This window comes from Uranotaenia lowii, chromosome 3 (genome assembly GCF_029784155.1).
Source record: "Uranotaenia lowii strain MFRU-FL chromosome 3, ASM2978415v1, whole genome shotgun sequence".
Classification (NCBI taxonomy): Eukaryota; Metazoa; Arthropoda; class Insecta; order Diptera; family Culicidae; genus Uranotaenia; species Uranotaenia lowii.
The window spans coordinates 306,558,253-306,585,342 of record NC_073693.1 but is presented as its reverse complement, the minus strand read 5'-3'; the positions used below and the strand labels follow the sequence as shown (position 1 = coordinate 306,585,342).

Here is a 27,090-nt window from a genome sequence, read left to right as displayed (position 1 = left end):
CGTTTATTTATGTCATTCTTCACTTTATTTACCCTCCATAGCAAGATTTCAGATACAGACACAGATTCTATGCGAAAAGTTAGTTTCTACAAGTTAGTTAATACTATCATGCAGTCTACAATTAGTTTCTGGTTTCCGGGAAAAGATTCTTCGTATAGAAATTTAGATTTCTTCTGATAAAAATAGAGCACACCTATCGGAAAGGTGAGTGCATTTTTTTTTGTCTAACTTTACGTTCTATGTGCAGCATTGAGCTATTTCAATATTTTAGGCTTCTGTTTTCCGCGGTTTACATTTTCAAACACAAACAGTATACAGATATACATAAATTTTGTAAAAGGATACCGGAAACGACACCAGAAAAGGTCAGTCAACATCCATAAGCTTCGAACTAAGCTCAACACTGTGACGTGGTTTTTAACCCATTTAAATTAAACATTGGGGCCAAATTTAGATAAATACAACACATTTTTATACGATTAAAGTCATTATTCCAGTGCAGATAGCAATACCTTTTCTTATCTGTATTCTCAATCTTTTTAATTTTTTTTGTTAAAGTACAAGTTAAATGTGCTACATCAAATCTTGTATTCGTTTCTACTTTCTTATTTAGTCTTTAGGCATCTTGGCACGTAGCGATTCAGTTTTTTTTATTATCTTTAAGTTTAAACTTTGTGATTTTTGTTTAATTTTTGGCATTTGGTGATTTTGAGTCTATTGGATTCTACTTAGCTGAGTTGAGAGACACTAGAATCTCAATACTTTTCTATAGTTATTCAAGTACTTGGCTGAAGTTTGATTGTTGTCTCTAAGGTATTTATTTTCGTTTCGTTTGGCAACTTCATTTCTTCTATCATAGCACATATTATTAGCTTAGATCGCATAATATACACTTGGCCAACAGTACACTCAGAGGAAATCTTATTATAAATTTCATAAGATACATCTTATGAACCACTTTTTTGCGTCGAAACTAATTCTTCATAAGAGTCTTATGAAATTCTTTCAATATTCATACGATGTTCTTATGAAAAATAGAAGAAGCGGCATTGTGAAAAAATAATGAACACATTCATTACATCAGTCATTTTCTCGTCGTTGTACCAAGCACTAACCAGTTGTGGAGCCATCAGTTTTTTTTCAAAGTTGAAAGTGATTTTGTTATTCTACATGGTAAGTTTATTTTTTGTGAACATTCAAATTATTTGTTAACGTAAACACATATTTTTATGTTTACTTTTCAGCATGTCGACCGGCGAAAAGGATAAGTTCAATGGACCGGGTGCGGCAGAATGACTGTTGGAACCGTGCTTTGATGTGCTGCTTATGGTGATCATGATGTTATTGTAAACAAACAACAAATTACCCACGAAAATAAACTGATTGTTTTTAACATCAATTATCTTGATATTTTCTCTTCAAACGTAAAATTTTCTGTTTCCATAAGACCCTCTTATGAAAAGCAACAACCTCTCATTGAAGCAGGTGTTCATCTGAAGAATTCATTCGCTTCATAAGACAATCTTATGAATTTCATAGATTTTTCTTATGGCGCCACTTCATAAGAGAATCTTATTGTATATATAATAGTATTTTTCTGAGTGTATGATAAGCACTCAATCGATAACTTAAACATAGTATAAACATTTACACAGAAGTAAAAAAAAATCAGCCACGAGGCCTCACATTCTAACACAAAACTGATAATGAAAAAAGTTTAAAAAAATTGTTTAGGATTAGTTTTTCAATTTTAATTAGAAAACTGAAATTATTTATCTAAAAGAAGACATTTTTTTAAAAATTGAAATTAAAAGGAAATCTTTCTTGAGCTCTATATTTTTGACACATTTTTACTTTAAGTAGTTGAAGACAGAGGTATGACAATTAAATTGTTTTTTTTTTCTATACTCTAGATTGAAAATTTTAACTTGAACAACTACACAAAAGGTATAATTGAATTATTCTTTTGCCGACACAATTTTTATTACACAGAAGACTGCATATGGACCAAACACAAATGTCCACAGCATATTTTTTCGTAATATTTCCTGTTAACTTGCTGGTTTCTAAACGACGTATTCAACCTCAATCTTTGAGTCAAGACATTTTAGCTCTTCCCAACATCACCGCAGCTCACAATTACCAATCACCGTCAAATATCTTTAAAATACCTCGAGCCCGGAACGAGATCATTTTAAAAGTATTTTCTTTTGACCAGGTATTAGTAATCGTGGGCACAGAAACGTCACAAGCTAAGCTTGGCACTTTTCCGTTGGCCTTCCAGCTTCAGCTCCAGCATCGTGTAGGGAACGACCGAAATGACCAGCAAGATGGCCAGAATGATAATTTTGGGAGCCTCACAGAGCAACCCGTGGAAGGCAAACGTGATGCCGAGCCCTAGGAAGCGGAGAGCCTGCAGCGGGGACATCAATTCGGCCACCTTGGCGCTGTGCGATAGGGTAACCAGGGCCGTCGTAAGGGTTTCCCAGACGGCGTTGCAGACACCCCAGGCTGCTGGGATCACGTAGAGGACCGCACTGTCGTCCCGGGAGGGTTTCCAACGGAGCAGCACCAGCAGCAGACAGGTATGGAAGATGCAACCGGCCACTGAAAGAAAGAATAAACAAATGAGTTTATTTTGATTAAGTGACATTTAATGGAAATATTTTACAATAAACTTGATATCAACTAAACTGATATCTACATAAACTGCCATTTGATTTAAAAAGTGTTCCAGTTTGAAATATTTTTTTAAATATATTAAAATAAATATAATTTAAATAAATATAATAGAAGTATCATTTCTCGTATTTTCCGACGCAGATTATCGACGTTTCAGTAAAAATACATTATTTAAATTTCCGATAGTTCGGAAGAAAATTCGAACTTTTGATCTCGTGTTCAGCTAAATTTACGGATGGATCGGTGAAAATTATTTTAACGATTATCATAACTGGAAAAAAGTTGAATGATTTAATGAAAACGAATTATCTGATGAAATTTAGTTGTAGAGCGTACACAGCAAATTTTTAATTGCTGGAAACCAGCAAAACTTTGCTGTGTAGTGTATTCGAAAAAAAAAAAAATGCAACACTTTGTTTTGTGAATAACTTTTGAATGCATGATGGATGTAAATTGATCAAATTTTCAGCAAAGTTACCCAGTAATGTAATGTTTACATTTCCAATTTTTCAAATTTTTGTGATGTTCTGTCAAGTGGTTTTTGAGATAACGTCCAAAGAAGAAATTTTTCGACTTTAATTTTTGGGAAACACGTGTGCCATCTATGATGCATAATATGAACCAATTTTTTTTAAATCAAAGCTAGTTTTGATTACGTTTTCTGTTTCCTGAAATTTTACCTCAAAACAACTCAAAATTTTTAATTTTGTCGAAGTTATAACAAATTTAACCGATTGTCCTACTTTGGCACAAAAAAGAACATATTTGACTTTTTATCACTCCACCACCGTTTTTGCGTAATGGCACAATTCCAGATCTAATGCAAACAGAGTATAAACTTTGTAGGACCTGTTGAAGTGCTTTTCAGAGAAAACGGTCGCATTTGGAGGCAGACTTCTTTTTATTTTTAGCCATTCATCGTGCCAATCGACTGAGTAATTTGCAATTTCCACAGATCGCTAGCCACCTCAACTACTAGACATTAAATTTTCCAAATTTTTCTCCTTGCTCATCTCCGCCAAATACAGACGAGACTTGTCAACGAACAGTATTTGGTTGGAATCCGGCCAAGTGACCGCTAAAAAGTTTGTTTTGCTGTCCATAACGAAATTTTTCAAAATGGCTCCCCACAAGCAGTCCAAATATTTTGCGCACGATTTGACCACCGTATTTCGTTAACTTTGCTGGTGGGCAGCTTTTCACCTTGTAAAAATGAAGTCTGTTCCAGTCAGAAAAATTTGAGATTCCTATCACTTCCATTATTCATATTTTCGGATTGAGCTTGGTAAAACCTCTCATATCCCTCTCACTTCGTGTAATCAATCATCTTCACTTTTATGCAAATTGTAGCTAACGTTTAGATCCTGTAAGACTTCTTAAACGACTTACAAAGTGAATTTTGGTCGAATAGTTTATTTCCAGCTGTTCTTGGGTCTTCCACTGGAACATTTCTTAATCTTTCTAGATTCTGGTCAAAAAAATTTTTTTAAATAATCTCCAGTATTGGACGCTATTTCAAAAACCACTTGACAGATTGTCACCAAACTTTGTACACGTTAACATTACACTACTAGGTAGCTTCACTGAAAATTTCATCAATTTCCATCCATGAATTCAAAAGTTATTCACAATACAAAGTGTTGCATTTTTTTCGGATATTTACACTCCTCAATTTCAATTTGGGGCAAAGTTTAATTCTATGTTCATGCGTATCAGTTACATTACCTTTGTTTCAATTTACATATATTTATTCGGGATCAGATCATTTACAAACGTAAAAATTATTTCACGGTCTTTGAGAGATATAACTTCATCATTTAAATTTTGCTAAACAATATTCCAAGGAGTTATTACCGTAATCCGAGGTAATATTGATCACGTTTTTCAATATTTTTCGATTATTATTTCTGTAAAGGAGAATGTGGCATGTTTCATATTTTGAAAACTAGTACTGAACTCCTTTGAACGTAAAACATGGTTGCAGAAATTTATTAGGCTACTTTAAATTTGATTTAAAAATCGATTTCGTCTCTGTTTAGAAGTTGATGCTTTGGAGTAACATTGATCAGTCTCTATTTTGAAGGTTTTAACGAGTTTTCTTGATCATCAAGAAAATACACCTTCATAATATGTATTTGCAAATGCTAGTGTATCAATTTTACCTTTCTTTTTCACGTTTTCTTTTCAAAACATTTAGTTTCGAAAAAAAGAACTATTATGCTGCATACATTTAGGGGCAAAAATTAAATGAATTTCCTAAATAGTATGAGCTTCAAAATACAAATGAAATTTAATCTTCACACAATCCTCTAGGCCCTCCCACTATTACCATTTTCATTTTTCTTAAAAATTAACCTTTTGATAGGGTTCCTATCCATTTGTCGAATACGCGTTTACTCTTGGAAAATATTACTTGATTTTTGAATATCAAAAATATATCACTAAATGATTATTAAAAATAGCACTATAACTAAACTATACAAAGTAAAAAGTAGTCATTCACATTCAACAACCCGATTGCTTCTTAATGCTTTTTGGTTTTATCAGGGGAGCTGTTTGTTTGCGAGCCTTGGAAAAAATAGATATTTTAAGATTTTGAAATTGCATTTTTACTAACAGAATTTTTTTTCAATACAAACCAAATTTCACCTGTTTGATATTCAATTAACAGGCTTTCAAACGTAGAAAATAGTTTTCAAATATTCAAACTATAGACTGAGTTATTAATGATAATGTGCAAAAATTGATTGTTGGTCATAGTTATCCCGGTGATCTTCTTTTCAATCTCGGGTTGATCTTTTTTTTTTTTTCTTTGATGAAGTATTCATAAAGTGATTTGGTAGATGTTAAACAAAAATTATTATCCAAGAAATTAAATACCAACAGATATTCAATCTCTTGCATTCCGTGTGAGTCTTTGGTTTGAATTGAAATCAATTAATATTTATCTTTCGAGTAGGTGCCATCCTCATTTAAATTTTAAAAATATTTTTCAAAAATAATGCCTTAGGTTTGGATTCTGGATCTATCAAACGTAAACCACCTATACAATAATTCAACATAAGTTTCCAAATTAAATTTTTCTAGAAATGTCTAAAGATAACCACGATTTTCCCTTTCAAATGCCTTGTTTAGATTTACACTGACCAAACAGCCCTTAAATTTATTTTGATTATGCAGGTTTTGTTATGATTTGTCTGACATTCAGTTGCAAATCAGTCTACAATAGAAGCTGCACACTGCTCCTCCTTCTCCCCTTGAATTTCACTGAACAAATTCAGATGTATTTCGAAAAATATGAAATAAGAGAAGAATAATGAAAACTTTTAACAAATTTTCTCAATATTTATAGAACAATCAGCGAATTTCGAAGTGAATATGTATTATAATACATATTCACTTCGAAATAAAGTTGATAAAAAGAAAATTTGGCGTAATTTGTATATCTTATAGTTTAGAATTGTCACTTTAAAAGCACACATAAAAATTTCTCGTTATATATGTCATTTGTCACATGTTGTTGAGAGGTGAAAATATGTGATAAAATTATTCAAGTTATCTATTTTTTTTGAGCTTCTGATATCAGTGCTAGGCTCAAAACTTAATTTTAATGGTTCTCATTTTGCAACTATACGTTTGAAAAGTATTTTTTGAGATAATTTGAGTTAATCATTGCTATGAAGTTCACTGATTAACGGTGATTAAATTCTTCATTGGAGTATTTTACTGAATCGTGATTTGGAAATTTCGAAATATTATTTTCAATTTTGAAAAACAATTCTTATTCAAAATTCTGGGTTTGAATTTTCCAATTCTCAATATTAAAAATCATTACTCTAAATAGTTAAATAGTTGAAAATAAGATTATCAAAATAAATTTCGGAAATATGAAGCTTTTGGAACTGAATTATAATTAATTTATTGCTTAAAACATTAATTTACACAAAAAATTGAACGTATAGTAACGAAATGATTCCGAAGAAATTTGGTTCTTAGTCACACAAAACACTTATAAGTAACAGGTAACCATTTTTTTTTCGACAAAAATTAACCGATGAACAACGCTCAATAGATCAGTCTTCGGTCAGGATGGTTCCTTCGTGGGTAATTTTGACGATCTAATGTGTGATCGGGTGGGTGGTACTTGAAGTGTTGTTTCGGTAATAAAATAACAAACTTTTTTCAATACTTTTTTCACAACAATATCAATACCACTGTTTTCTTTTATTACTTAGGAAGATGTTCCCGGGAGAAATCTCCTTCTTTGTCTTGAATCCAGCAGACTTTTGGTCGTTGTTATTTACATTCAATCGCAAAATTGATCGTACGCACATGGTTTACCAACTCTTTTCAATTATTTGGTGTGAAAAAATAGTTCAACAATTATGATTTTGATGCACATTGATTTTTAACAGGTTTAGCTATTGATCTGATCGCCACGATTTTTAAAAATATGTTTTGTTTATTTTATAATTCAAGAAGTTTATAAAATTCCCAAATGAGAGATATGCAAAATTGATCGTACACCTTTTATTTAACCTGAAATATTTCATGTGTAAACGAGACCAATGTGGATAAGTGAAGTTTTTTTTGTCAGTGTGTCATGCCAACATCCAGCAGCTACTTGGGCAGTGTTTGTTTTTGTTTATTTGCTGAATTTCGAAGAGTTGTGATCAAAATGGCAAACAAGCGCAAGAAAACGTACATTGCGACGCGATCGTTGATAATAAGTGTATGTTGTCGCGGAAAGTCATTGCGGGAAATAGCAGAAGCTGTCGGGAGAACCCACTCTATAGTGCAGTACATCATCAAGAAGTGGAAATACGAAGGAACCGTGAAAAATCTCGCTGGAAGAGGACGAAAACGCATTTTGACTCCTACAGATGAACGGGTAATTGTGCGAACTCTGTGTTGTATTCGATCAGTTAGCTAATCGATGTTTGGTACAATTCCTTCTGGGAACTCAGAGACATGAGAACCTCGCTGGCGAGTCTCGGTATTGATAGCTGAATAAATAACCAGTCTCTTACATTCTGGACTTCAACAGATCAAGTCGTGTTTTCCTGTGTTTCATTTTAAAAAGAGAAACCCTATAATTTATGGTTATAATGATAAGTTTTAAAATGTTATATGTTTACGTGTCACTTCACTCTGGAAAGGAAACCTAAAACAAGTATTCCGAAACTGGCCACTGAAGTCGCTGGCACCATCGGAAGACCTGTCAGCGTAGATACTGTCCAGAGGGTACCGCACAGGAGCGGTTCAAGAGGTCGTGTAGCCCGTAAGAAGCCCTTTATCTCAAAGGTAAATATGAAAAACCACTGGAGTTCGCTAAGGCGTATGTTAATAAGCCTATAGAGTACTGGAACAAAGTTCTATTTACCGACGAAACAAAAATAAACCTTTTAGGATCGGATGGACGGCAAATGGTGTGAAGAAAACCTGGAACGCCTCAGCCTAAGAATTTGGTTTCAACTGTAACAGATGTTGTGAGGTTCAATGTCGGCCTCTAGATCTGGAACCAAGGAATTCATTGACTAAACGATAGGCAAGATGGGTAATTTGAACATCCTCAAGCGTAACCTGCATCCTTCTGTGGATAAATTAAGTCCACCTCGTGATTACTACTTCCAACAAGGTAATGACACCAAACATAGCACTATTGTCGTACGGGAATGGTTGCTGTATAACACCCCTAAACATCTCAAAACCCCTCCCCAGTCTCCTGATCTGAACCCGTTAGAACACCTCTGGTGGGAGGTCAAGAATAGCCTGAACAATAAAATTCCTAGGAACAAGGCAGAACTCAGAACGCGGAAGGAGATCTGGGAGAACATTCCATCTAGTGTGACCAAAAACCTCGTTGAATCGATGCCACGACGCTTGCAAGCAGTGCTAGATGCCAAAGGTGGTCATACCAAATACTAAACTAGTGGTTTCTTGATATTTGTTACTTGCTATGAAATGATTTTTATTTTTATTTTAGGAAAAACCAGTACTGTACGATCAATTTTGCCACGCTTGAAATGGTGTTTTTTTGTTCTTTTTCTAAATATGAAGTGAAAATGTAAACAATTTGTATGTTTCTTTTAACAGTTAAAGAGTAAAATGGAGGTATTTTTCAATGGATTAAAGTTGTTCTCAATTAATTACTGTTAAACCCCGAAAAATTCAAAATTGAAGAATGAATGATGGGTGTACGATCAATTTTGCGATTGACTGTACGTATCCGTAACACACATTGAATTAAATGGTGAAGATGTATGATAAATTTGCAGGAATGAAAACAAAGTTTTGAATAAACACATCCCACGTGGCGAATAAACCTTGATTGAAATCAGTTTGGAATCAAGATCTTTCGATAACTTTCTTCTGTCATCGAGAAGAATGGTAAACAAATGAAAAAAATATGTTAGAAAAGTACTTGCCACTTACCGATAACTTTAGCACCAGAGACTCATTTGCGAATAATCTTTGTTCGAGGGTTAAGAATATTCGCATATGAGTCACATGAGTGTTTTATTGGAAATTCTCCGTAATTATTAGTTAGTATTAGCGCAAAAGTAAACAGAAGTATTCTTTGAAGTGTTTTCTATCCGAAGTATTCATAGGTTTTGCCAACAAATGATTTATACGATTGTTTTTATGAAAACAAGTTTCAAACTTTACAAGCGTTTTCTCGGTTTGCAGTTTTTACACATGGGACTCATATGCAAATAGGGGCAGTTCAGGAAAATTGATCATTAAGTTGAAACCTTTTTTCCATATCTTTTTGACATTTTACACTTTTGCTAAAAAGTACACAATTTTTTTGAAAGTATTTTTACCTTGTATTTTCAAAAGTTATACCGGAAACAAATTTGCATTCAGTGCCTCTTAATATGTCAAAAACAGCTTTTAAATCCTTTGCATAATTGTGATTGCAGATTTTGAGTTTTGGAGATGATTTCAAATCTCTATCTCAAAACACCAATATCTTCATATTGAAACAGCTTTTATAAATGCTTTTTATTCCTTTTTGGCTCTAAAAACTCATAGGGGACGCAAAAGCTACAAACACACTCTCTCTTCTTTTGATTTATTGTTGGTGGAATCTCTTGTGTTTAAACGCATTAAAATGAATTTAGAAATTTAGAAAGAGTTTTTAAATTTTAAACTCTTACTATTGAAATTTAAACTCTTAATATTTCATATTCGATTTCTGTTTGGCATTACTTGCAATTTTTTCACGGTCATCCATAATATGAATGTTTTATGTGATAGATTTCATACAGAATTAAATTCAATGGAATAAAAATTTCAATTTCTAATTTTCATAATACTTATTGGTTAATTTGAAGTTTCATAATTCATATTTGAATCATGGAAAATTGAGGGTGAAATAAATTCGTGCAAGAGAATCTGTGATTCAGAACCTCAATTCTTATTTTGCAATCAAATCATTAATTCCTTGTAAACGCATGTGAAAATAGTACAGCGTTAGATTTTGGACTAAGTTTAGCTTTAGACTTCTGATATGACATTGTAAACTTTAAAAATTCTCATTAAACTAACTGTACCGAAAGAAAAAAATACAGAATTTAAAATTCTAATTTAAATTTGTATTTCAGATACGTATTAGCCTTTTATCTTTAAAGTAAAAAAAAAAAAAAAAATTTGTCCTGACTCTAAATGGATGAATTTCTTTCGATTTTGAAAATATTTTTAAATACAGAAAAATCCGTTGCCGATTCTTCATTAAAAATGGATTTCATGCGGCATCGTCACGATGTTGTAAATATATTACGGTTAAATTTGTTTTGTGAAATATTGGTGACTATGTTAAAAGAAAGATTAGAAAGAAAGACTTCCAATTTAAGATATACGATTCTCAAGCACCTACTGGAAAACTGATCACTTCAATGGAAAACTTAACTACAACTTTATTCTCTTACTAAAAAGCAATTTAACATTTGAAGGCCAAATTTCTTTCTCCACTTCTTAAAACGACCGCTATCTGTTAATCCATTAAACATGGTAGAAATTATCAAGAATTAAAGAAAATTTCAAATCACATGATTCCGTACATATATAGTTCAAGGATTTTTTTTTGTTTTTTCTTATCTGAGCGGATTAAAAAGAAACTGCATTGTGAAGGCAACAAATGCATGCCGTCAACAAAAAAAAAATATTTGAAAAATTTCAGTGTTATATTCCCATTCACCCCCCAATTTCACTTTTTCATATTTCTCATTCCATTAAAATTCAAAACAAAACGATCAATTTAGAAGCTCAGAATTTGAAACAAATACAAAATTCACTACTATTTGCTCATGTAAATTTATTCATATTAGGAAACTGACCATTGAAAAAATGGTTCCAACATTTCATTACCTAGCTCAAATGTATGGTAGATGCACGATTAGCAAATTCAAAGTCAGTACTCTAAGTAACTCAACAAAAGTTATTTGGTGTAATTCGGTCCAGGAAATTGCAAGTTACAGCTGCTTGAGTTTGGTGGACTGACTATTTTTAATCTTGAGTGTTTAAATGATAACTAATCTTTTTTGTTGAATAAACGCTCCTACGCACAGTGGTCCAAAATGCGAAAAACGTGATCGTTGCTTATAACTTTTTTAGGTCACATTTTAGCATATCGGTGTCTTCGGAGAAGTTTGTCAATAAAATCAGCTCTATAACAAAAAACTATTATTTTTCTGATTAATCCCCCTACAAGTGAGATAAAATTTCTAACTTCTCTGTTATAGGTTTTAGCTCTTTGATGTCTTCGACAAACTTGTTTAAAATAAAATTTCCTACAACTTTATCTCAAATGCCAAGTTTCTTAAATAATTATTATTATCCGAGATATCGGCCAAATAAGAAAACTTAACCTCTAAAAATCAGTTTTTTAATAATAACTTTTTTCAGTAAATTTTAAGTTTAATAAAATGTTCGACAAAGTTGTTTATCTTACTAAAATACACCACTTTGTTGAACATTTCAAGTTTGTAAAATGTGATACTGCAGAGCTATGTTAAAAAGATTACCGAAAATAGGGCATTTTCACGCCTTATTTTACAAACACCGGGCAACATCGGGCAGCTCGCTTTAGATGCAAAATGATGACATCGCGAAGGGAAAAGCTAGAAGAAAACACACGTACCTAGTAGAATGCGCTGTATGTGCTTTCATAGAAATCGTTGTTTTTAATGCAAACATGGAAAAGTAAAATTGAAGTATCTCGCTTGGATACAAGTGGATACTGACGATTGTACCTCGCCTTGTAGACGAAATCTTCGACTTTATTTTGCATCTAAAGCGGGCTGCCCGATGTTGCCCGGTGTTTGTAAAATAAGGCGTGAAAATGCCATATTTTCGGTAATCTTTTTAACATAGCTCTGCAGTATCACATTTTACAAACTTGAAATGTTCAACAAAGTGGTGTATTTTAGTAAGACAAACAACTTTGTCTAACATTTTATTAAACTTAAAATTTACTGAAAAAAGTTATTATTAAAAAACTGATTTTTAGAGGTTAAGTTTCTTATTTGGCCGATATCTCGGATAATAATTATTTAAGAAACTTGGCATCTGACACAAAGTTGTAGGAAATTTTATTTTAAACAAGTTTGTCGAAGACATCAAAGAGCTAAAACCTATAACAGAGAAGTTAGATATTTTATCTCACTTGCAGGGGGATTAATCGAAAAAATAATAGTTTTTTATTATAGAGCTCATTTTACTGACAAACTTCTCCGAAGACACCGATATGCTAAAATGTGACCTAAAAAAGTTATAAGCAACGATCACGTTTTTCGCATTTTGGACCACTGTGCTACGGGGTGGAAATTTTTTGAAAAATTAAAAGCACATCTACTAGGGAACGTTTTAAGTTTTAATAGAAATTCGAGCATTTGCGGGTATTTTGTAACCGTTTTTTGCCATTTGGGGGGCGTAGGACCGCGCATGCCTTTGGGGGAGACTTGATCATTGTGATCAATGTAATAAAATTTTTCAAAACTTGTTATATTATGTTTAAAGGACGCAGATCAGCAAATCATAACTAGAAAGCTGAATTGCATGATATGAAAAATATTGAAAACCAGATTAACATCAACATTTCATAAGGTTGAAAATTTTTCCCGACTAGGAAGATAGAAAAAAAAACCAAAAGAAAGAAAATGAATCGAAAAAAAAGTAAAACAAGTATGAAAGAAAGAACAGAAAGACATCGGTAAATACAATAATTTACGTGATAACAGAGTCAGAATACAAAAGGTCGTCAAATTGAAACCACAAGTGGAAAAAAGCTGATGCTTCCCTTAGCTACAAACTAGGAAACTAATGAGACGGAAATAAAAATTTGAGTTAGGAAATTGACCCATAAAACTGCCAAAGAGAAAGAAAATGTGAAAAAATTAAGTCAGCTTGGTCAACAAGTGAGAAAGCAATAGAATAAGGTAAATAGACTATGGTAAACATGCTGCAGTGTTGCCCAAGATTGCCATTAATAAAACTTCTCGTGACTATTGTTTTGGATGAACGGACAAAGTTGATCGATATTCTATATCTTCATATTTGTGATTACATTTACTCTGTTTAAAATTGATAAGAAACAATTAAGTATTGATTTGCTCATCCTGTTAACATAAACATAAACATAAACAGTTGATAACATTACTTTTGCTTTCGCAATTCCAATTTTTTTTCAGTTAGACAATTCCTTTGCTCGATTGGAATGACACTAACAGAAAATCGAAAATTACAATAGGAACATATTGTCTCTTTGTTTACCATGGTCTCTTTGAATAAGGAAATCAGAAAATCAAATTGTTCAAAATCTCTCTAGAATAATTTCAAACAGAACTTTGACATCTTGGCAGTGAGAACTCTTGGACTAGAACGGATCTCCAGAAGGTCATTTCATTCATTCAAATTGTTTTGTGTATCCAGGGAGTCAATTATTGAAAAAGGTACAACCAACTTCTTTTAAAGGCATGAGCCGTTTCAAGTAAAGATGTTACATAAAAAATCAATTTTTTAGGTTGAAACGTTTAAAAATGAAGAAATAATTTGTTACTAAATAATTTCTTGGTTAGAGATGATATTTATGTACATATCAGGGAAACTTACCTATAACGACAACTCGTTTCGTGTGTCGAAGAAGCATGCTTAAAGTACACGCACTAATGAGCTGCATCACTCCCATACCGATCATAGCACCGGCAACGCTGTTTGGTCCCAACTCGCAGGACACGAAAGCCTGAAATGTAAAATGAGAAACTAACTAAGTAAATTATGAATTTTCCCGAATTCGGAAGTTACAGTTTGGAATATCAGGTATAAAAAAATTTAAATAAGAGCTCAAAAATCGACATTTGGAATTTAAAAAAATTCAAAAAACGAAAATTTTCACCTTTACACATCTTTGAGTGTTCCCCAAATTCAAATTTATGTAATTTACAGGCATGAATAAGCTTCGTGAACTTCAGAACGAGTTTTATGACAGCGGAAAGAACAAATGGCAATGCCATATTCTTTAACGAAAATGGGTGGCAAGGGATGGGGTTATGTTCTTGTCAGGTAGGCAGGAATTTGCAGGAAAAGTTTACTCTCTGTTTCTTTTGCTAACGACCGACGACGGCGCAACCAAACAACTAACTACAATCTGTTCTGGATCTTACGACTTTTCACACAGCTCACGACGGTTATTATTTAAGGGCACATTCCATTTGCAGTCCCAAGAATCTCATTTGCCAAATGTAAGGTGATTGAACCTGCTAAGCACGGTTTGATCAAACAAACATTCCTGTGTTAGAGTTTTAAAGGTTATAACAAATGTAGCAAAAAAAATCTAGTAAGAAAATGTTCTCTTATAATGAAGCCATAGAAATATAGAATCAAAAGTCAAAGAAATTCAAAATTTTAATCAATCCTAAGGTTATCTGGAAATCAGAAGCCATTTCTCTCCTATATATTTCAAAGTGGCTCCAGAGAGTAAGACCGGATACCAGAAGTAGAACTTTCATTTAAAATTTTTAAATCTCCTTGGACTTTTTTTCAAAACAACATAGGGTTTTATAAGAAACACATTATTGATCCGATTACGGGTAGAACAAAGCACCGTTTACCCTACGGCTCAAGAAGGTCATAAAGATTTCATAATTCCCTCCAAACCCTTACATGCACCAGAAACACACGGCTTACCTTCATAAAATCGGCCAACATGTAGCCCTGCTCGGTTCCGATAAAATACGCCATCGGTCCGGCGAAAAGCAGCGTATCGGACATCTTGCGAATGGAATCGAATTTGACGTTGTTGTCCAGATCGATGGTAAATCCGGTAATGGTCAGGGCAATAACTCCGAATATTAAATAAATCCCCATGAGCGGAGTTGTTCCACTGTAGGCCTGCAGCGTCAGGGTGTTCAGGGCACTGTTGTTGATGGGAATGTTCCGGTCCCAAACGGGGCACAGGTACGAACCGCAGATTCGCTCCCCGTGGTCATCGGTTTCGAAGGTGCTGTAGGGAAACCGGTCCAGCTGGAAGTTTTCCTCCTCCTCCTTGCTACCCGGCACCCCATGGTGTCCCATGCGGAAGTTGTACAGAACGAATAGGGTTTCCTGAAAAAAAAAAATAAAAATAAAAATAATGAAACAAACAAAATGGAAGAGCTTCTTATCTGTTCAACACTAAAACACAAAAAAATATAAAAAAAATACCATTTTGGTGAATGGTTTTTCGGTTCGCATGGTTCAAAATCCGTAAGTGGTATTTTAAAAATATGCCAATTTTCAATTCTTAATCAGAACAGTTTTATATTCATCGAAACTAAATTTTTTTTCTGATTTCAACATTAAAAAATGTTTTTCAGTTAATAATGCTTTTATGCCAATCGATTCAAATTTCCGTTTTTCATCACTATCTAACGAAACTGTCGGTAGTTTTATACTTCAGCATTACCCTGGTTTGAATGTTTTCAAAATTAGAATAGATCATTCCATCCCAGTAGCTCGGAGAGTGCGGATGTGTTTTGTTTTTTCGCTGCTTTTCTCGTGCTATCGAGGTTAAAAATCAAACGAAGTTCCCTCAAGTAGTGGTCCTATTCGGTCGTCAATAGCCGAATTCATACAGCAGTGGAGGTTGGCCAACTGTATTCCTCCACCAGCCCAAGAGTGCGGTCCCGACGTCTGGACAGAAGCATCAATTTGTTTTGCCATCACCATCGGCACCAAGACCATCAGCAGAGCATCAATTGTGTCCCCCGATTATTCTGGATTTGGATACCTTACGGAAGACTATCCGGGCAATCCGGTTCTGTTTGCCGTACCCGGATAACGGATTCATTGAGCAGCTCCCCTGGGAATCCCTTGTTGACGTTTCCATATCAAGGCCATCTTCAATCAAAGAAGGAAGTCCGGTTGCCGTCGTTTCGCCGAAGCCTACTCCTATCAACGAGGTGTACCACGTGTCTGGACGACTCGAGAAGCTAACAGTGATTGCAAGTTTGTAAATTTTCTTTTTTCACTATCCTTTTTTCTATATTTTCTCTGTATATAGTTTTCATTCATTGTGTGCTTCGTTTTTATTGCTGGAGCGGGAGACATTTGTCTTTCCGCTTTAAAATATGAACGAAGGCGGGGGGTTAAACCCAGTTGGGGATGATGGGAACAACATCTCCGAAGATGAGGAGCTTCCGGAGGGTTCGGCTGAAGCTGGTCCTTCCAATGCTCATATTTCTTCGATGGAGGGTAAATCCACATCATCACCAACTGAGAGTAGAGCAACCCGGCTCCGAACATATCCTGATAGTTCAACTTTTTCTGGGCCTTGGGTGGTTTTTATCCGGCCCAAAGAAAACGGAAAAAGCTTAAATGTTGTTCAGATTACAAAAGATCTGGCGAGGTGGAACTCCGTAACCAGTATCACTAAGGTAAGACCGAACAAATTGCGCATTGTTGTGGCCAATCGGAAGGCTGCAAATGGAATTCTTGCCAGTAATTTTTTCAAATTAGAGTACCAGCTGTACATTCCGTCTCGAGACGTAGAGATCGAGGGTGTTATAACTGAAACGAGTCTGGAGGCGGAATATGTTAAGTCCCACGGCGTTGGTAAGTTTAAGAGCCTTGATTCGACTTCGGTCGAAATCTTGGATTGTCGTCAACTCACAACTGCCAACGTCGTTAATGGAGTTAAAAAGTATTCTCCTTCAGGCTCGTTTCGTGTGACCTTCGCGGGCACCGCTCTCCCTCACTACGTCTTGATTGACGGAATTTTAAGACTTCCTGTTCGTCTTTATGTGCCTCGCCCAATGCAGTGCAAAAATTGCATCAAATTGGGTCACACTGCGTCCCATTGCTGCAATAAGAAGCGCTGCCCTCTTTGTGGGGAGAGTCATGGGGAAGGAGCATGCTCAGCAATAGAGCAGAAATGCGTCTATTGCGGGGGCTCACCCCATGATATCTCGTTGTGCGAGGCATTTAAGGGCAGCTGGGATAAACAGAAGCGCTCTTTGAAAGAACGTTCCAAACGTTCTTACGCCGCTATACTAAAGAGCGCTTCTCCACCGACCCAACCTCAATCTAGTAACATATTTTCTGTGTTGTCAGTTGATCATGATGACACGGACACAGCTGATGATGAACACCCTGTCTGCTTTGTAGGAAACTCTCGAAAGCGCGCAAAAGCGACTTCTCCCAAAATACCTAACAAAATTGCAACCGTTATCCCTCCAATCACCATTGGGAAAAGGCCGACTAATGGGGAAAAAGTAAATCAAGTCCCTCCTGGTTTTCGAGGAAATATTTCTCCACAGAATAAACCGACAGCTTCGAGATCTTCAAATCCCGAATCCCAGATCCCGAATTCTAATCACTTTTCTAGTGAAACGTCTACTCAATCTGGGATTTTTAAACTAACTGAAATTTTAAATGGGATTTTTTCGTTTTTCAACGTTTCTGAATCAATTAGAAGCATTGTCACTGCAATGCTACCTATCGTGAAGTCATTTTTAATGCAGATGATGCAAACTTGGCCCCTTCTTTCAGTGTTTGTCTCTCTTGATGGCTAATTCAAGCCGAGAGGTCGGAGATATCACTGTATTACAGTGGAATTGCCGTAGTCTAATCCCCAAACTGGATCCGTTCAAATTTCTTCTGCATGAAACTAATTGTGATATTTTTGCTTTGTCCGAAACTTGGCTTTCTTCTCAAAATGATATCTCTTTCCACAATTTTAATATTATCCGCCTGGACCGTGACGATTCTTATGGAGGGGTGCTTTTAGGGATCAATAAGCGCCACTCATTTTATAGAATCCACCTTCCTTCGTCAGGTGGAATTGAAGCTGTTGCATGTCATACAACTGTAAGAGGTAGGGACTTATGCGTTGTCAGTTTATACTGGCCTCAGAGAGTTACAGTGGATCGAAGTCACCTAGAGAACCTTTGCTCAGTTTTGCCTGAGCCAAGGTTGATCCTGGGTGATTTCAATTCGCATGGAACTGTCTGGGGAGAACAAATTGACGATAGACGTTCTAATCTTATTTATGGCATTTGTGACAGTTTCAATTTAACAGTTTTGAACACGGGTGAAAAAACACGAGTACCTAAACCTCCTGCAAGACCAAGTGCAATTGACCTCTCACTCTGCTCAAACTCACTATCATTGGATTGCCAGTGGAAGGTAATCCCCGATCCCAATGGTAGTGACCACTTACCTATCAAAATTACAATCACCAATGGGGCCAGCTCTTCAAATCAAACAAATATGGTATATGACCTTACAAGACACATCGACTGGAAAAAGTACTCGGACGCAATTGATTCAGTCATAGATTCTGCGGCGGAAGTTTTACCTCCGTTGGAGGAATATACCTTTCTTGCTCGCTTGATTTATGATACTGCAGTTCAATCTCAAACGAAACCCATCCCAGATCCATCTGTTCGTAGAAGGCCTCCCAATCCATGGTGGGACAGTCAGTGTACCAAACTTTACGTGAACAAATCGAACGCTTTTAAAGTTTTTCGGAAACACGGAACCTTGGATAACTTCAACGCGTATTTTTCTCTTGAGCAGCAATTCAAAAACCTGATCAAGGGGAAAAAACGTGCGCATTGGCGTAATTTTGTGGGAGGTTTATCGCGGGAAACATCCTTAAGCACTTTGTGGAATGTGGCGCGAAGCATGCGTAATCGTTCTTCCACGAACGTAAGTGAAGAACATTCGCATAAATGGATTTTCAATTTCGCACGGAAAATCTGTCCAGATTCTACACCTGTGCAAAAAATCATCCGAAGTGTGCCTCCGAATAGATGTGATTTGGATTCCAGTTTCTCGATGGTGGAATTCTCACTTGCTCTCCTCTCTTGTAACAATTCAGCTCCGGGATTTGATAAAATAAAATTCAACTTGTTGAAAAACCTTCCGGATTCTGCTAAATTTCGCTTGTTGAATTTATTCAATCAATTCTTGGAGCAGAACATTGTTCCCGAAGATTGGAGACAAGTGAGAGTTATTGCCATCCAAAAGCCTGGGAAACCAGCGTCCGATTTTAATTCATACCGTCCAATAGCGATGTTGTCTTGTATTCGGAAATTGATGGAGAAAATGATTTTGTTCCGATTGGATAAATGGATGGAAACAAATGGTCTCCTTTCAGATACTCAGTTTGGGTTTCGCAGGGGCAAAGGGACAAATGATTGTCTTGCTTTGCTGTCTTCAGAGATACAAATGGCGTATGCGAAACGTGAACAAATGGCTTCAGTGTTTCTAGACATAAAGGGAGCTTTTGATGCAGTCTCTATAGAGGTTTTGTCAGACAAATTGCACTCACGGGGTCTGCCTCCTCTTTTGAACAACATCTTATACAATTTGCTTTGTGAGAAACGTTTGAATTTTGCTCACGGAGATATTGCAGTTAGAAGAACCTCTTACATGGGCCTCCCGCAGGGTTCATGTTTGAGTCCACTTTTGTACAACTTTTACGTAAGTGACATCGACAGTTGTCTCTCTGAAGGCTGCACTCTAAGACAACTTGCAGATGACAGCGTAGTGTCTGTCACAGGTTCTACTGAGTCTCATCTGCACAGACCTTTACAAGATACTTTAGACAGATTATCAACTTGGGCTTTGGGGCTTGGGATTGAGTTTTCTCCACAGAAAACGGAGATGGTTGTTTTCTCTAAGAAACATAGACCTGCTCAACCTAAGCTTCAACTCCTAGGAAGAACGATCACTCAATCGAGGTGTTTTAAGTATCTTGGGGTTTGGTTTGATTCCAAGTGCACCTGGAGAGCCCACATTAAGTATCTGAAAGGAAAATGCCAACAGAGAATAAATTTTCTCCGATCAATCACTGGCACCTGGTGGGGAGCCCATCCTGAAGATCTTTTAAAATTGTATCGAACAACTATTCTCTCAGTTATGGAGTATGGTAGCTTCTGTTTCCAGTCAGCTGCTAAAACTCATCTCATCAAACTCGAGCGTATCCAATATCGTTGTCTCCGCATCGCTTTGGGCTGTATGCACTCAACGCATAACATGAGTCTTGAAGTTTTGGCAGGCATACTCCCACTAAAAGAAAGATTCAATTTATTATCACTCCGGTTCCTCATCAGGTGCGAGATCATGAACCCATTGGTGATTGTAAATTTTGAAAGGCTACTTGAGCAAAATTTTCAAACCAGATTTATGTCTGTATACCATGTCTTCATGTCCATGGAGGTGAATCCTTCTTCGTACTCTCCAACTCGTGTTTTCATCCCAGACTACGACAATTCTTCTGTCCAGTTTGATTTGTCTATGCAGCAGGAAATTCGTGGAATACCGGTACAACATCGTTCCCTTGTTGTTCCCGGGATTTTCTTTGCAAAGTATGGACACGTCAATGCTGAAAAAATGTACTTCACCGATGGTTCTCTAATAAACGAGTGTACCGGGTTTGGAGTGTTCAACCAAGTATCCAGTGCCTTTTATAGCCTGCAATATCCATGCTCAGTGTATATCGCTGAATTAGCAGCTATTCATTGGGCTCTGGACAACGTGGCTTCACGACCTGTTGAACAATACTATATTGTAACGGACAGCCTTAGCTCTGTTGAGGCTATTCGTTCAATAAAGCCCGGAAAGAATTCATCGTACTTCCTTGAGAAGATAAGAGATATTTTGAGTACTTTATCAAAACGCTGCTTTTCCATCACCTTTGTTTGGGTCCCCTCACATTGTTCGATAGTAGGCAATGAGAAGGCAGATTCACTGGCAAAGGTGGGTGCAATGGAAGGTGACACATACCAACGGGAAATCGTCTTTAACGAATTTTACTCTTTGGTTCGGAGAAACTCTCTTCTCAACTGGCAGCGAAAATGGGACGAGGATGAGTTGGGTCGGTGGCTCCATTCCATTATCCCAAAGGTAAGTCTTAAACCCTGGTTTAATAGATTGAACTTGAGTCGAGATTTTATTCGAATATTTTCCCGTCTCATGTCCAATCATTATTCCTTAGACGCGGTACTCTATCGTGTAAATATTGCTGGCAGCAATTTATGTAGTTGTGGCCAAGGTTACCATGATATTGAGCATATTGTTTGGTCGTGTGAGACCCACCTTGTCGCCAGATCGAATCTTATTGACTCCCTTCGGGCCCGAGGGAAACCACCTAATGTTCCAGTGAGAGATGTGCTAGCTGTGATAGACTTGGATTACATGTTTGAAATCTATCTTTTTCTAAAAGCTATCGATCTCCACCTGTAATTCTTTTTATTTTCATGTTTCCCTTTCTGTCTTCTTTTGCCTCTAAAAAACCGTTAGTTTTAAGCAATCAATTGTAAAAATCAAATCGAGTTTGGCTCCTTCAAACCTACTGGTACGAGCCGTTTCAAATAAATAATTGTTAAAAAAAAAAAAAAATTAGAATAGAAGTGGCTCCAGAGATTTTGACGTGCGTTCAAAACCAGACTGGTAGTCAAACTTAAAGAAATGATTTTTTTTTGTCATTTTTAAAACTGCGTTTTGTAGTTAGCTAAAACTAATAAAACATTTTAATAGTCATATTAGGCCGGAACAAATTTCTAATCCTTCTTTTGTCACTCGAAATTGGAAAATTCAGAAGGGAGGGGAGGGGGGGGGGGGGGTTGGGTTAATAAAAAAAAGGCGAAAAACAAAAAAAATTGAATAAATTGCAAGAATGCTTGAATGCAACAAATTTGTATACTTTATCATTGCACAAAACTTATGAATCAAATAATTTTTATCGAAAAGCTCAATAAAATCAAGAATACAAAGAGGGAAATAATTCCCTTCTTCCAAAGTTTGTTTTTTTTTGGTCTTGAAATCTTTCGAATTTGATTTTAATTTTGTTTTCTAAAATTTACATAAAATACTTCAAGCTCCCCCCCCTTCGAGTTTTTTTTGCAACTTTGACAAGGGGGGGGGGGTTGTTACAAAAGAAAAAAAAAGATATTTGTACCAGCCTTATTAACCATTTCAAAATGTGTTTTTTTGTCAATCTCAATGACACAGACAGGAGAACAGCATTTTTGGTGCCTATGTTCTAATAACTGATTTTGCTAGATTTTGGCGTACTAAATTCAAAACATTTGTCAGATTTTGTCTATCATCTCTAGTTTCGATGATATGGCGTGCGAAAATTCTAAAATTGATCAGTTTTGGTTAAATCGATCGTTGATAACTGGTAAATTAATACACCTATGTACATGGAAACCTCAAGCTGATTTTAAATCATTTCGTTTCCTTCATTCAATCAAGGATTCAAAGCTTGCCTAGATATTCGTGTTTTAGAGCTACAAAAGTCTGAAAAAATTAAATTCTACAATTTTTCAAAATTCGAAAACAAAAAGTTGCAACTTATCCTGAAATCATTAAAAAAAGTCATGAATGTTTGTTATCAAACAACTTTGTTGAGGACTGCGAAATGAATTGACTTACGGGTTTAAACATTTCAAAAATTCGATTTAGTTTTAAATTATTTTTAAATTTCGCCAAAATTTCCAAAATTGTGGGCTTTGGTGACAAATTTATCTCACATCAGTTTTGCTTGATCAAGTCATACTTAAGAGTATAAAAAATTGTGTAGGATCTGTGAAATTATTTAGCTTTAAGCTATTTTACTATAATAGGTAATTATTTTAAATCCTAACTTTCGAAATTAAATCCAGAAAATGCTAAATTTTTTTTATAAAATTCAAATATTTATTATTATTATTGTTTATTTGAAATTCAATTTGTTAATGTTAATAAAAATTGTAAATGATGAGTTCGGAATATGGAAAGTGCATCTAGTTGAGGTTTAAATTTAAAACTAACAAGATTCGAATCAGGTTTTTTTTACCAATGATGATTTAAAAACATTGATTAAAGAGTCCGAAATCTTATCACAGATAGCGATTTTTAATGTTTATAAGCAAATTTGGATCCACAAAATCCAGACTTATTCTAACCTAAGCTTACCAGATATTTTTTCGCTTATGTTCAGGCCGTGCCACTACGGGTTATTTTCCCCAATATCCGCCAATATTAAAACTATTTGATAAGAATTGTGAAGGAAATATCTCAAAGACCTATTTTTTAATATCAAAATACATCAGTCAATTTTAAATCATTTTTAAAGGTTCTAAAATATCGTTCGTTTTAATTAAATTTGCTGAAAAAATTTGGACGTAAACTACTGAATTATACCTCTAATGAATCAACTCAATTTTCGTTTGATTTTGAAATTAAAATGAACAGTGAAATGGGCAATTCGGCAAGCTAAGTCTTATGTTATTGAAATTCGATATTCGGGACTCAATTCCTATCAAGGAGAACAAGAACGGAAATAGGTTGCCATAGATCGAGTGAATTTTGGGAATTATGTTCGTCAAGGTATGTCGTGAGACGAAATACTATGAAAAAAAAAAATGAATGCCATCAACAAGTGAGAATTTTTTTGAAAAACTCTAGGTAGTTGAATTGTGGACCTGGGAAAAGATTTCGAGCTTTTGGCTTTAGTTCTGAGTTGAGATTATTACTCTTGAATCATTTTAGTGATTTATCAAAATTTGATTAAGGATTTGAAATTCTGAGTTTAGAGAAGAACATTTTGCTTGGCATTTTGGAACCTCATGAGGGAAGTGGGGGGAGGGAGGGGGGTTACCCCCAAAAATTCCTACGTTCCTACGGCCATGATTTAGGACTAAATTAAAACTTTGTTTTCTTTGATTTCCTTTGGTCTCCCTTTTGTGATTTTTAGGAAAGCTCATCCAGTCAAGTTCGATTGAGATGAATTTTACACAGGTCGGTTTTTTGGGCCAACTATAGAGTTTCAAAGTTTCAAAATACGACCATATAAATTTAGCTGGGCGAAAAAACTGACCTATGCTTTGAGGAAAAATCGTTAAATTGCTACGGCGAAGAATGTTATCTGATAGCTGATAATTTCCTATCAGCCCACACAGTTAGTACTAAGTATGACGTGACTGAGACTCGATCTCATGACGAACTCATGTTTAAAATACTTGAACGCTATCCTCTAGGCCACGATCAGCGGCTAACATTCCATATGAATCCACAAGAGTTAAAAAAACAATTAAGTCTCAGAATTTTTTGAAATTCGACATGGCCATTTTTGCTTGACTTCGATTTGAACGCCATCACGCTACGGTTCCAGCCAGTGTCCAGCATCAGGATTCAGTTTCAGAATATGGAAACAGGATTCAAATATCAGAATGAGGACCCCTGGTTACGATCAGGAACTGGACTCAACATCAGAATTTGGGATCGGAGTCCAGAATCAGAATTCGGGATCAGGTTTTCAAGACTGGGATTCAAGACTCCAGGATGCAGATGTCGAGAGATCACGATAGATCAGAATAACTTTCCGAGATCTGAATCATCATCAGTATCTACTTATTTAATTATATATTTATTTTTTTATTTATTTATTAAGTCAAACTTTGTAGACTACAATACTTAAAACTACTTAAAACTAATTTAAGCTATTGTTTTGTCGTTGTATGAAGTTATTTTTAAATGCCCTTTTTAGTTGTGTTTTGTGCATTGCTACGTCTATAACTTTGTAAATTGTATTTGTACATCATTTAATTAATAGGTTGATGTTTTGCATAGCCTTTGTCATAAAGTGTGATGTAGAATAAATGTTTATTTCTTAACGGACGGGAGGGTGTGTAAAAATTTAGTTTCGAAAGTAATTCAGGACAGTCTATTTTTCGTGCAACAACATCATTTACAAATGCAATTTGGGAAAATTCTCTGCGTTTACTGAGAGGTTCTATATCAATAAGCTTACAACGAGATTCATACGATGGGAGAGGAAAAGTGGTCCAATTGATTTTACGTAGCGCATATAACAAAAACTGTTTTTGAACAGATTCGAGACGTTCCTCGTGAATATTTGAATAAGGATTCCATATGGTGCTACAATACTCCAATATCGAACGAACATAGGAAATATAAAGTGAAGTTATGGTGTATGAGTCTTAAAAGTGTTTGCTGAAACGTTTTACAAATCCTAGCATGCAATTTGCTTCATTTATGATATTGTTCTGATGTTCTCCAAACGTGAGTTTCGAATCCAGTATGACGCCGAGATCTCTTACAATTTTGCATTTTTGTACTGGTTGACTGCCCAATTTTGTTTCAATGATAGGGTAACTTTGTTTTCTGCTAAATGATATAGAGTTGCATTTTTTAAAATTCAATTGAAGTAAACTTTTGTAGCATCATTCAAAGAAAACATTGATTTCGTTTTGAAATGTTTCAACATCTTCGGTTGTTTTTATTTTCAGAAATAGTTTAATATCATCGGCGTATATTAGGTATTTAATCCGTTTTAGAATAAAGGAAATGTCATTAACGAACAGTATGAAAAGGAGAGGTCATAAATGAGACCCCTGAGGCTCACCAGAGGTTACAACTACAGATTTGGATAATTCGTTTTGGAAACGAACGATTTGTGTTCGATCGGTTAAGTATGATTGTAACCAAGAGAGGAGATTTGGATGAAAGCCATTTTTTTTAATTTGGAGATTAAAAGGGGTATGTCAATGCGATCAAAGGCTTTGCTAAAGTCGGTATAAATAGCCTCAACATGAACGTATTTGCTCATAGAATTGATAACATATGTAACGAATTCGAGAAGATTTGATGCTGTAGAGCATGGGTGGCCAAACCATGGCCTGCGGGCCACATGTGGCCCGCGACCAGCTTTTTGTGGCCCGCGAAGCTCTTTTTGGAAAAATCATGTTCTAAGAATTGAACGTTTTTTGCCTTTCTTTCAGAAAGGTATAGTTATCGGTCGATTTGGGAGATCATTAATTATGGGTCTTAGATATACCTTTATAGGTACCTATCGAATCAGCTCGACGAGTTCAGACGATGTCAGTGTGTTTGTGTGTGTTGGTGTGATTTTTTGTAAACTTTGTCCACACGTTTTTGCGAAACTGGGAAGTACAATAAAAATGATTTTTGTCTTAAAAAATTTGATTTTTTTCCCTCTTCAATGTATAAAAGAAAGAAAAAATAACAAAATAGTTTGAAAAATAAATTTTCATAGTAATTATCATCAAATCATCACTCCAAAAAACGTGTCAATTGGCCTTGCTAGCCACAACCAGCAATCACTAAAATCAAGATTATCGTATATATGACGTCAAATGATACGTGACGTCATAGATACGCGCTTGCTATCTTAAAGTATGGACCTGTCGATGTGTGGAAGGGAGAACAGACAGGCTTCACTCCCACTCAGGTTTGATGTCATCGTGACAGAAACCGTGTAGGAGGAAGAAGACAGTTCTAATTTTCCCAGCTAATGGTTGTATTTTTTCATCTTAATGGTTCAGTTTGAAACCGAACCATTTCAAAAATTTCGGAACCGAAGCTCCGAATTATTGAACATAAAAATGGTTTTCACCAAGGGGTACGACCCCGAAATTTATGAAGTCGTTGGTGAGTACCTCATGCCCACACCGCATGGTACGAAAGCGATAGTAACTTCGCCCAACATTATATTCAGGAACAGATTGCTCTGAGAAGGGGAAAACAACACGGGTACGCGGACGATGTATGCACATCCTCTCATCTTCTCACGTGCCGTTCGTGCTTACGAAGCTTTTTCTTAAGCAGCAGCGACAGGAGAGTATTTCGCCCGTGAAAGCAAATTAAATCTAATAAGACAAATGCTACTGAATCCTCTCGAGCTTTAAGCTCTCGAGCTTGTTTTTTTGTTCCCTTTTCTCTTCCTCTCTTCAGATCTAACGTTGCGTTGTTGTTGTTGGGGTTGATGTCTTGCAAAAACGATGACGGCTTGGAGGTCAATCTGAACTTTCACTTGCTGAAGCCAATGGAAGATGACAACCAAACAGTAGCGCCACCAAGCCCTCCATAGTAGAGTTTGAAGCATTTGGGATT

General features: G+C 35.5%; 1 protein-coding gene across 1 annotated transcript in view; it reads right to left on the bottom strand.

The window, feature by feature from the left end:
- Window positions 1–17: 17 nt before the first annotated feature.
- LOC129754142 (uncharacterized) overlaps window positions 18–27,090 on the bottom strand; it is an 85,567-nt gene continuing 58,494 nt past the window's right edge. The window contains exons 4-6 of the mRNA XM_055750025.1: window positions 14,872–15,288; window positions 13,798–13,927; window positions 18–2,607 (exon numbers count right to left, since the gene is read on the bottom strand). Coding sequence (XP_055606000.1) covers window positions 2,246–2,607; window positions 13,798–13,927; window positions 14,872–15,288 — 909 coding nt within the window. The 3' untranslated portion in view covers window positions 18–2,245. The remainder of the gene's footprint in view (window positions 2,608–13,797; window positions 13,928–14,871; window positions 15,289–27,090) is intronic.